The sequence below is a fragment of the Macaca thibetana genome, chromosome 2, assembly GCF_024542745.1.
Source record: "Macaca thibetana thibetana isolate TM-01 chromosome 2, ASM2454274v1, whole genome shotgun sequence".
Classification (NCBI taxonomy): domain Eukaryota; kingdom Metazoa; phylum Chordata; class Mammalia; order Primates; family Cercopithecidae; genus Macaca; species Macaca thibetana.
In genome coordinates, this window is record NC_065579.1 from 162,136,204 (window position 1) to 162,149,058 (window position 12,855).

General features: G+C 38.2%; 1 protein-coding gene across 10 annotated transcripts in view; it reads left to right on the forward strand.

Annotated features, from left to right (window-relative positions):
• Nucleotides 1–515: 515 nt before the first annotated feature.
• SLC9C1 (solute carrier family 9 member C1) overlaps nucleotides 516–12,855 on the forward strand; it is a 138,632-nt gene continuing 126,292 nt past the window's right edge. For 9 of the 10 annotated variants that reach the window (XM_050778864.1, XM_050778863.1, XM_050778867.1 and 6 more), the window contains exons 1-2: nucleotides 556–680; nucleotides 7,577–7,755. In XM_050778864.1, the coding sequence (XP_050634821.1) occupies nucleotides 7,605–7,755 (151 nt within the window). In that variant the 5' untranslated portion in view covers nucleotides 556–680; nucleotides 7,577–7,604. Of the gene's footprint in view, nucleotides 681–7,576; nucleotides 7,756–12,855 lie in introns of all 10 variants that reach the window. The other variant, XM_050778861.1, reaches the window with a different exon arrangement.

Consider the following 12,855-nt stretch of genomic DNA (forward strand, 5'->3'; position numbering starts at 1 on the left):
AGAACATTAAATACAATTTAAAATAACATTAAGATATTTTATGAGAGTAGGAATATGAAAAGTTGGCTCTATAGTAATAACTAAGTAATTTCAATTAAAATATTTTTTACATATTGTGTTTAGAAAAAACGAATGAGTATATCATTATTCTTGAAAATTTCCTTACATATATCCCAGAGTGAAAGTTCACCTTGTCATCTTGATTTCATTCTCTTACATGCCCAGAATATCCATTTACTTTTTTCCTAACCCAGCAACCTGCGTCTTCATATCTCTACCACACTATCTTATCCAGGAAACTTCCTTCTAGAGTTCTGGGAAAGCAGTGTCCAACAGCTCTTTGTCAGAAATCCACCGTCCCAAAGCCTTAAATTAACATAATGGTGTAATTTCTGTAGGTTCATTTTCACCCCCTATTTATTTATTTTTTAAAATAAACAAAACAAAACCTTAAGCCCTCAAATGCCTGAGGTATACGGGAGCAATGACGTTGTATTTCATCAACCAATCAAGTCAGAGATTATGGGCCTGAAGCTAACGGGTGCAGACTAGGGGCGAGCTTGGAGCATGTAACTGTCAGTGAGGTTGCAGTTGGTCTGGGCTGTTTGGCTGTGACCGAAATAGCTGCCCCCCACTTCTCACTTGCACACCACGGGATAGTCCACCTGAGGCTCCGGATGGTGAGCTCTCCAGTCTCTAGTTTCCTTTTCTGGAAGTTGACCTTTCCTACTGGTACTTTCTCTCTCAGTCTCGCCTCCTAGAGGAACAAAGGCTCCCACAGTTTTCCAGCTGCAGATTCAGCCACTCGCTCTTGGAGCTTCCGCCTTTTTTGTGGCAGACTATGAAACACTTTCCCAAAGTTCAGCTAGCCTCTCGATTTGAACTTCTACCCCCTAGCCGCTTGCCCTCCTCCATTATGGTTTTTACATCAACTCTTTGTGAACTATCCAGTAACATGTGTTCCCTTTGCGTTACTGAAACTGAAAAGTCCAGCCCCTGGGGAAAGCTCACTGGTTTAGGGAATCGCCTCAGGTGTGTGGAGCTGATCCTGAGCCGGATGAAGGGCTCATTCTGAGTGCAGGGGCATTAGGAGGGCAATAACCCATCCACCTTCAGAGTCAGTAAGATGTCAGCGTTGTGTGGTGCGAGAGTTTACTAAGGAGACAGTCCAGCCCCAGGTACCAAAATAAATTAAACCAGTAAGCATGAGCTTTGTAGTTGTGAAGATTACTGAGACCCCACAGTGCCCTCTTCAGGATGCTTTCTTCAACGAATTCTTGCAAACCCTTCCATTGTGAAGGAAGAAAGACTGTTTCCATGTTTAGGAACACGGTAAATTAATATGACTTCCGGTTCATGAGACAACATTTCTCAATGTTGGCTGACTGACAAGGACAAATTCACGTCATTTTTGAGAGAGCAGTCATTAGTTTCCTCCACACACAAAGAGAATTAAGATTTTAGCTAACATGTTTATATATATTTGTGTGTGTATGTGTGTGTGTGTATATATATAATTTTTTTACATACATATAATTTTTTTAATGGAGTCTCACTCTGTCACCCAGGCTGGAGTGCAGTGGTGCAATCTTGGCTCACTGCAATCTCCGCCTCTTCAATCAATTCTCCTGCCTCAGCCTCCCACGTAGCTGGGATTGACACCTGGCTAATTTTTTTTTTTTTAGATTTTTAGTAGAGACAGTTTCACAGTTTTGTCCAGACTTGTCTCGAACTCCTGATCTCAAGTGATCCATCCGCCTAGGCCTCCCAAAGTGCTGGGATTACAGGCGTGAGCCACTGTGCCCAGTCAGCTAACTTACTGATAAATTAATGCAGAGGACCTTTGTGATAACCAGTATTTTTTTCCTTAATGAGATTTGGACTCACAGACTTTTATAAAGCTGTCAAAAGTCAGCTTAAGATGAAGAGTTTTAATTACATTGAAAGCCTGTTTATTCTCATCGCTATTTCTTTACCCATACATTTAACATATTAAGCTACAGTAATGCTAGTATTTTAAAAACTATTTTAAAATGACATCTATTATGAAATAAAGATTTCTTATGAGATTTTGGAGTAGGGGTTGGGGAAGCCAAATGGTATTTATCACATATGCATAGCCAGAGAGATAAATTGTGTTGAATTTGATCATCTATATCTCTGAATTTAAGAGTAAACAGGATTTGTGGTAATTTTATTATTATTAATGTGATTATAATTTAACTTTTATGTTCTAGGGTACATGTGCAGGTTTGTTATGGGGATTTGTTGTGCAAATTATTTAATCACCCAGCTATTAAGCCTGGTACCCATTAGTTATTTTTCCTGATCCTCTCTCTCCTCTCACCATCCACCCTTAAGTAGGCCCCAGTGTGTTCCCCTCTATGTGTCCACGTGTTCTCAATATTTAGCTCCCACTTATAAGTGAGAACATGCAGTATTCGGTTTTCTGTTCCTGCATTAGTTTGCTAAGAATAATGGCTTCCAGCTCCATCCATGTTCCTACAAAGGACATGATCTCATTCTTTTTTATGGCTGCATAATATTTCATGGTGTATATGTGCCACATTTACTTTATCTAGTCTACCATTGATGGTCATTTGGGTTGATTTCAAGACTTTGCTTTTGTGAATAGTGCTGCCATGAATGTACACGTGCATGTGTCTTTATGATGGAACAGTTTACAGTTCTTTGTGTTTATACCCTGTAATGGGATTGCTGGGTCAAATGGTAGATCTGTTTTTAGGTCTTTGAGGAATCACCACACTGTTTTCCACAGTGGTTGAACTAATTTACATTCCCACCAACAGTGTGTAGGCATTCTTTTTTCTCCACAACCTTACCAGCATCTGTTATTTTTTGACTTTTCAATAGTAGCCATTTTGACTGGTATGAAATGCCACCTTCCTTGTGGTTTTGGTTTGCATTTCTCTAACGATCAGTGATGTTAAGCTTTTTATCATATGCTTGTTGGCAGCATTTATGTCTTCCTTTTAGAAGTGTCTTGTCCTTTGCCTACTTTTTAATGGGGTTGTTTGTTTTTTCTTGTAGATTATTTTAAGTTCCTTATAGATGCTGGATATTAGACCTTTGTCGGAAGCATAGTTTGCAAAAATTTTCTCCCATTCTGTAGGTTATCTGTTTACTCTGTTGATAGTTTGTTTTGCTGTGCAGTAGCTCTTTAGTTTAATTAGATTCCCATTTATTAATTTTTGCTTTTGTTGTGATTGCTTTTGATGTTTTTGTCATGAAACCTTAGCCCACTCTTATGTTGAGAATAATGTTGCCATTACCAGTCCCTACAAAAACACACTTAAGTACACAGACCAGTGACACTATAAAGCAAGCACACAGTCAAGTCTGCATAATAACCAGCTAACATCATGCTGACAAGATCGAATCCACGTATATCAATACTAACCTTGAAAGTTTAATTGGGTTAACTACCCCAATTAAAAGGCACAGAGTAGCAGGATGAATAAAGAACCCAGACCCTATGGTAGGCTGTCTTCAAGACACTCATCTTACATGCAGGATCAAAAGAAATGGATGGAGGAAAATCTACCAAGCAAATGTAAAACAGAAAAAAGCAAGGGTTGCAATCCTAATTTCAGACAAAACAGACTTTAAACCAGTAAAGATTTAAAAACAAAAAACAAAACAAAAAAAAGGGAATAACATAATGGTAAAGGGTTCAATTCAACAATACCTAACTATTCTAAATATATATCCACTCAACATAGGAACACCCAGATTCATAAAGCAAGTTCTTAGAGACTTTCAAAGAGACTGACACTCCCACACAACAATAGTGGGAGACTTCAACATTCTACTACAGTTTTAGACAGATCATCAAGGCAGAAAATTAACAAAAGCATATTCAGGGCCTAAACTCAGCACTGGCTCAAATGAACCTGATAGACATCTACAGAACTCTTCACTCAAAAACAAAAGAGTATACATTCTTCTCATCACCACATGACACATACTCTAAAATCAACCATGTGGTCAAACAAAGAACACTCATCAGCAAATGCAAAAGAATTGAAATCACAATAACCACTCTATCAGACCACAGCACAATTTTATTATTTTCTGAAAAAAATTTATTATAATTGAATGTGTAAATTTTTAAATAATTTTAGAAATGATAAAAATGCTCATGGGAACATGTATTCCTAATTTGGAAAACAATAGACTTCTTAACTATATTAAATTCAGAAAGCATGTAGGAATGTATAACTGTGGTACAGAAAACAGTTTTCCTTATTTCTTCTAGCCTGTATACTCGAGGATGGTTAGTCTTGGCATAAGAGTGGGCAAGTTAGGAGGTGACATTGCCAATATTTTTCTCAACAGTTTGATGTTAAGAGCAAATATTACCAATTGACCAAAATGTTCTTTCCTAAAGGCAGGGGCTTCCCCTGGAGCAGTGTTTCTAAACACTGTTTGCTCATTAGAATCACTGGAAAGCTTTTAGAGTTACCAATACTTAGGCTGCACCCCAGATGAATTAAATTAACCTTGGAGGGTGGGCACCAAGGCATCAGTATTTTCTAAAACTTGCCACATGATTCCATGTGTGGCCAAGGTTGAGAATCTCTGTTAAGAGACGTAGCTGAGCTCACTCTTCTCTGTCACTTATATTACATTCGAGATCTTCAGGTCTACCTACAGTTCTTGATATGTTTAGGTAATGTTAAAGAATTTAGAAATCCTTTGAGGAAAACAACCAAACACAAAACCCAAAACAGCCCCCAAATCCAGGAAGTGATCTGATACTGAGACAGGACTCAGTATGTTGCTCCAAGCTGGCCTTAGGCTCATAGCTGGGCCAATGTTGTTCTCCTCTTTGACATAAATGATCCCACAGAACATCAACATCAGGCAAAGTCACTCCAAACCTTAGCAAAATAAGACACAAAGGTTGTTGTGCAATCTATACAACACCAACCACCCTCACTCTCAGCTAAAATGAGTGACTGCTGCTTCTGTGCCCATTACAGCTTTATCTTAGCTCTAGCCCACCCTCTTTATAGTAAAGTTTTATTGAAATACTCAATCACAGAATTGTCCTCACTTTCTGACAGCACCCTATCAAAACTGAACCCTCACTTCCATACACCTTTTCCAAAATTACCCAAAGTGCAGATGCTCTAATAGGTTATTTCTAACACTCTTTTGCTGATATACCCCATGGTTTCCCATGGTGAGTCATCTCCTTCACTGCAGCAAATAAATAATAAACAAAACTTGTTGACTACAGATGTATTTCTGGTAGCATTTGGCTGAAGGACATTGACAGCTTTTCTCACAAAACCTCACCAAGAATACTGAAAAGAAGCTGGCTTTGAGACTAAATATTGAGCAATGTTGTCTTTGAATTGAGTGAATCACAGTGGTTGCTAACCTTGGCTGGGTTAAATTAAAATTACCTAAAGAGCCCAGACTGCAAACCAGACTGAATTAAATCAGAATCTCTGAAGATAGAATGTAGGCACCAGTATCATTATAGCTCCTTAGGTAGTTCCAAAAAATAATAAATATAGGGAGAGAAATTACATAAACTAGAAAATTATACAGATTTGAAAACTGAGGCCAGTGGTGTTGAAGTAAGTTACCCTGAGTCTTTCAACCTACAAGCAGAAGCCCATCAGACCTATGAATGCAAGCAGTCTGACTGCAGATTCTGAAATTTTTTTTAGAGACAAGGTATCGCTTTGTCACCCAGGTTGGAATGCAGTGGCATGATCATAGTTCACTGCAGCCTTGAATGCCTGGGCTCAAAACAATGTCCCCCACCCCCTCAGCCTCCTGAGTAGCTAGGACATAGGTGAACACCACACTGAGCAAAGTTTTTTTATTTTTTGTGGTAATGGAGGCTTGCTGTGTTGCCCAGTCTGGTCTTGAATTCCTGGCCTCAAAGGATCCTCCCATCTTAGCCTCCCAAAATGTTGGGATTATAGGCATGGGCCACTATGCCAGCCTGAGAATGCACTTTTACCTTGGTGGTAATACGTTACAACCTTTGTGAATGTTACCTATAAGGCTTTTGATGCTGGTGATACAATAATAAGAGGAAAACAGCACAAAATATAATTATAAAAGGATGAGCCCAACAATCCTAATAAAACCTGTAAGAGCCACTAGGTATGATTTGGGGTCATTTCTTTTCTGCTTTTGAAATACTTGTTTACATATTTATTTCAGGAAGTGTTCACAATAAACGCGTATTTATTTATTTTCCCCTTCAAAATATTGTTTTATAATAAAAAATAACACATAAGGAAACATATATATATCACATATATATGTATATGATGTGTGTGTGTGTGCGCATGTGTGTATGAAACTGAAAAACAAATTGCCAGATTATGAGATGAATTATAATTTATTTATTTATTTATTTTTGAGATGGAGTCTCCCTCTGTCACCCAGGCTAGACTGCTGTGGCGTGATCTTGGCTCACTGCAAGCTCTGCCTCTCAGGTTCATGCCATTCTCCTGCCTCAGCCTCCCAGGTAGCTGGGACTACAGGCGCCGGCCACCACACCCGGCTAATTTTTTGTATTTTTAGTAGAGACTGAGTTTCACTGTAGTCAGGATGGTCTCGATCTCCTGACCTCGTGATCTGCTTGTCTCGGCCTCCCAAAGTGTTGGGATTACAGACGTGAGCCACTGCGCCTGGCCAGGAATTATAATTTCTTATCAAGGCAGCCATATGAGATGCTGATAGAAGGCACTAAAAAATGTCAAGCTACCATTATGAGAGATGGAATCATAATATCCTGTGTGAAATGTAAGACCTTGATGTAAAACTTTCCTTTCCCTAGGAAGCAGACGAGATTACCTGACTGTGGTTAACTGTCTATTGCTTCAAACCCTTATCAAGGCCCCTCTTGTTCCTCTTCCAAGAAGTAACAAAGAAATAGAACATATAACAATTTCCCTGATTTAAGAAAGTTTTTTTGGTTTTAATATTTTTCTTACATTCTTGGTTGCTATATACACATATAAATTTAGAGAACACCTGGCCTGTCATTGTCCCAAATGAGATTAAAGGAGGCTGTGATTGGACATCATCATGATTTATTAATTTCTGTCTGGATAAAACAACAAAAGCGATCCAAATATTTTTCCCAGGTTTCCCTCCTACTTTGAAATAGCTGTCAGAACATGCTTCCAGGGGCTTAGATAATCTGAGGACAAAACCCTTCGTTGTCCGTCCACAGAACTAAGTAACCTGCACCAGCTTGTGGTTCCAATGACCACAATGGTGAGTGTGAATGGTTAGATGGAGAATCCTTCTTTCAGACGGTTGGATGGATTCAGGGTAGGTAACAACTGAGTAGTGCTTGGCATTATAAGTAAACATAAGGTAACATTGGTAGTATCTATCACTTGGGGTTCTGACTTTTTTATTACATTAACTTGAAAGCATCATATAAGGGAGAGGCATCCCTAAATTTGGCAGACCATGAGAAATCACTAGAACTAATTAAAAGAGAATAGGGCTTTTTTTCTTTTTTAGAAAATTATTACAAGGCCACCAAGAAGGCAAATCTTATGTTTCTTAGATTCAGATGGACTGTGAAAAACGACAAGATGGATGATGATACAGACATTGTTTCTGACATCAATCTTCAGAAAAATGTTTCTAGCACGTGGCTGGAATATTTCAGGAGTTTATTTTTCAGTGCTCCTGATGACCTCCCTGAAATCATTCTAACATTGTCTTTGATCAGCACCATTGGAGGTAAGTATCACTCTCTCTTTATCTGAGTTTATTCTTCAGGTACCTCTTATAAATGCTACCATATAGAATTAAGGAAAGTAGAAGTAATAGGATATAATTTTGTCCTCAAACTTATATCTTTATATCAATATTTTCAATCAAATGAATCCAATAAATTTGCTCCTATGGAGAGACATGTAGAATCTGATTTTCATAACATTCACCCTATTGGGTTCAAAGTGTTCATTCATACCTTCTTACTTGCTATGTCAGGGTTAGATTTCAGTGAAGGAGACAATTGAAGAAAACAGGTAGAAAATCACGGGTTAGGGCAGGGTGTTCCATAGGTTTTGTCCAAGTTATAAATTATGCCTGCTATTTTGAGAAGAAAAGAACATGGTATAAACAAAAAGAAAACACTTTTTGCACTTTCTTTGACCTGATTAGGGACTGTATTACAAAGAAGCAGAAAAAAATTAAATGAAAGCAAATGTTATGATATTACTTATTGCACTTGTATAACAATAATACACAAAGTTAAATATTTGTTATGGGCTTTTTAATGTGTAATAAGAAACTAGTTTTTTTTCACAGTATTATAAAATTTTATTTCAAAGCTTTTGATATAGCAACACATAAAAGCAATATGAAAACTAAATGTCAGGCCAGGTGCAGTGGTTCACACCTGTAATACTAACGCTTTGGGAGGCTGAGATGGGCAGATCACTTGAGTCCAGCAGTTCAAGACCAGTCCCATGAACATGGCAAAACCTGGTCTCAACAACAACCAAAAATTGGCTGCATGTGTTAGCAGGCACCAGCAGTCCCAGCTACTCAGGAGGCTGAGGTAGGAGGACCGCCTGAGCCAGGAGGTGGATATCGCAGTGAGCCAAGATCATGCCACTGCACTCCAGCCTGGATGACAGAGCGAGATCCTATCTCAAAAAAAAAAAGTAAATGTTAAATTATAACTGAATGCCAGAAGGAAAAATACAGCTGTTTGTAGACTTGATGTGCATATTTACATCTGGTTAAATATGCAGGCTCCCTAGCTTGTTTTACATGCAAGGAGTCCTGGCTTTGAGCATGCAAGCTGAAATTATGCAATGTAATCTTAATCTTTGCAAAAATTTATGGTTGTTTTGTGACTTTTAAGTTTGCTAGATTAAAAACTCTCCTGGCTGGGCACGGCGGCTGATGCCTGTAATCCCAGCACTGTAGGAGGCGGAGGCGGAGGCGGGCAGATTGCTTGAGCTCAGGAGCTCAGGACTGCCCTGGGCAACATGGCAAAATCCTGTCTCTACTAAAAACACAAAAAAAATTAGCCTGGAGTGGTGGTGCACACCTATGGTCCCAGCTACTTGGGGGGCTGAGGTGGGAGGATGGGTCCAGCTCCGGAGGCGAAGGTTGCAGTGAGCAGAGGTCAGACCTCTGCTCTCCAGCCTTGGTGATACAGCAGCACACTCTCTCAAAACAAAAGAAACCTCTCCTGCTGTTGTCTATAAATATTTTTCAGGAGATCGAGACCATCCTGGCTAACACGGTGAAACCCCGTCTCTACTAAAAATACAAAAAATTAGCCGAGCGTGCTGGCGGGCGCCTGTAGTCCCAGCTGCTCCGGAGGCTGAGGCAGGAGAATGGCGTGAACCTGGGAAGCGGAGCTTGCAGTGAGCCGAGATCGCGCCACTGCAGTCCAGCCTGGGCAACAGAGCGAGACTTCATCTAAAAAACAAACAAATAAATAAATAAATAAAAATTTAAAAATTGTATTTTTTTCTAATAATGTAAAACTAATATTTATATAGTATACTAAATTTTAGTAATTTAAAATATTAGAAACATTGAAACACTAAAACGTTTCTTTATACTTTTATCAAGAGTAGTTTGAACAATGCTTGTCTTATATAACTTAACTGGTGAGCATCTTTTCTATGCCTTGGCAAATTGTCTCACTCCTTCTTAGCTTTGAGTCAGCTTTCAAAAGTTTATCCTTTGCATTTTCAATGTAATGAAGTATACGAGAGCTCCTTTAATGTGAAGTTTTTTGCTGGCATCACTTCCTGAGACATGGTCGTTCTTTAAGTCACAACCACTTTCTTAATTTATGTCTATGCATTTGACTTTGCTAAATTCCTCTGGCTACATATCTAAAACTGCCTCTTGAACAGCAGCAGCGTTAACATTCCCGTAGTCAGCTATATCTTCTGTAATATTCCATCCGAAGCTTTGCAGCTTCATGAGATAGCTTAACGTCAATTCATGCCGACTTCTGAAATGATGAACCCAGCTTTTACTGGTAGTAATATATTCTCTTTCAGTCTTCTTGTCATTACCATTTTCTTTCAATGCAGAAACTAAGGTTATCACTTTGGCCTGAATGCTAGTCAAATTGATTGGGATTTGTTTTTGATTAATCTTCAATCCAAACAAGTAAATGTTCCATTTCAACCACAAGCAGCTTTCTGTTCCCAGTGCAATTAAAACTGAAAGACACTGAAGCAACTTAACCTTTTTACATTTATCAGCCTTTTAAAATAGGTTTGTATTACAGTTTCATGCAGGTCTGAGTCTCAACCTATCTTTGCTTTGCTGTCACCACTTTCAAATCTAATCACATCCAATTTCACTTCCAGCATTATCACTTTTCTTTGCTGCCCTGTTCTTTGCTAACCAATTACCTCTTTTGATTATCCATTTTTGTAAATGGTCATGAGTTTAATCTTTGGGGTCGAGGAGGCAACACTACTAGCCACTTTGTGCTTTGCTATCTGTGCATGAACTGATGATCAGTAATGAATCACCAACAAACTTTGAAAGAAGTAATGTAATTGAAGACTGATCATGATGCACATCTTTTTTTTTTTTTTTTTTTTTTTTTTGCACAATGGTTTATGGAATAAAGAGCTAGCAGCAAAATTTATGCAAGTTTTCCCAATACTGTGGTCATGGAAATATTAACCACATTGTTGGACTGGTTTTATTTAACTTTACTGTGGTAACTGATATTTATGCATATTGGAACTGTGCAAAGCAAGGACTGCCTGTATCTAAAAAAAGAAAAACTCCTTATTAGTTCACAAAACAGTTAACTTTTAATCCAATTTAGTTAACTACTATCCAAGCCTAATCCTGAATCAAATAAAAACTGAACTGCTCACAGGAGTTAGAAAAATGTTTGGCGAGAATTTAATGCAGAATTCTTCAAATTAGGATTTGCATAGCACAAAGACATTCTAGTTTATTTCTAGAGATAGGGTTTTGCTCTGTTGCCCAGTGTGGTAGCAATAATCACAAATCACTGCAGCTTCAACACCTGGGATGCAAGTGATCCTCCCATCTCAGCCTTCCCAGCAGCTAGGACAGGTACACACCACCATGCCTCGTTAATTATTTTATTTTTTTGTAGAGACAGAGTCTCATTTTGTTGCCAAGACTAATCTGGAACTCCTGGCCTCAAGGAATCCTTCTGCTTTGGCCACCCAAAGTGCAAGGATCACAGGCATGAGCCTCCATGGCCAGTCGACATTCCTTTGGGGATTCAGATCCCCTCCCCTCATTTCAACAGTCTTGAGGTCTGCCAAGAGTAAAGCTGTAGACAAAACAATCATCACAAGGCACACGACTGTAACTTTTTCCATAGCAGCCAGTACCATGTTTACACCTCAGTAAAACAGTAGCATCCATTCCATTAATGTTGTTTTAGTTTGTTTCTGAATGCATTTATTTCACAAATCTGTTTGTTAGGGGCTATAAACAAAATTTGTATCAACTTTTATGTTTATGTATATTTACAAAATAGAAAATTAAGTCAGCATTAATTTAAGTTATCATGAATGGTCACAAGAATTTTTCCCCTCTATAAGGGGTGGATATTCAAGGAGACTTCAAAAAGTTTGTGGAAAAATGGAATTAAAAGTATAAACTATATTTCTAAACATTAGCTTGAAAAGATAAAAGTATAAGCTATATTTCTAAACATTAGCTTGATCGAGTTCAAGACACTTTTGTAAGGGATAATACCAGCTATTTAGTCCATCGTAAAGAACAGAGAGTTCTGGGAATTTAACCACATCAATGCAGCTTTTTTTTTTTTTTTTTTTTTCATTATTAACTGAAGAAAAATGTACTGCCTTTAAAAAAATTATTAAGATTAGGAAACAAAAAGTCCAAAGGTGCCAAACCGGGACTATAGGGTGGATGCCTAGTGATTTCCATCAAAACACTCACAAAATTGTCCTTGTTTGATGAGAGGGATGAGCAGGAGCTTTGCTGTGGTGAAGAACTCTCTGGTGAAGCTTTCTCCAGCATTTTTCTGCTAAAGCTTTGGCTAAATTTCTCAAAACACTCTCATAATAAGCAGTTGTTACCATTCTTGGGCACTACAGAAAGTCAACAAGCAAAATGCCTTGAGCATCCAAAAGCTGTTGCCATGACCTTTGCTCTCAACCAGTCCACTTGTAGTTTGAACTACTTCTGCATCTTGGTAACCATTGTTTACTTGCACTTTGTCTTCCGGATCACACTGGTAAAGCCATGTTTCCTCTCCTGTTACAAGTTTTCAATGAAATGCTTCAAGATCATGATCCCATTTATTTAAAATTTCCACTGAAAGGTCTGCTCTTGTCTGTAGCTGATCTGGGTGCAATGGTTTTTGTACCTCTCAGGTGTAAAGTTTGCTGAACTTTTCCAGTCAGAATTGTGTAAGGTGAACCAACTGAGATGTCTATGGTGTTGGCTATCATTTCTGCTGTTAATTGTTGGTTTTCTTCAATTAGGCCATCAACTAGATTAATTTTTTTCTCATAAACTGATGTGGATGATCTGCCACTGTGGGCTTCTTCTTCAACATTACCTTATCCCTTCTTAAAACTAATTATCCATTTGTAAACTGATCTCTTTGGAGCATTGTCTCCATAAACTTTTCATAAAGCATCAATTAAGTCACCTTTCTTCCACCCAAGTGTCAACATAAATTTGATGTTTGTTCTTGCTTCAATTTTAGCAGAATTCATATTCCTCTTTTCAAACCAATGTCTTATTCTTCTTAGTGCTTAAAACTGTATCCTTATGATACAAATCTTCAACGTCTTGATCAAATAAATATGACAAATGATGTTCTAT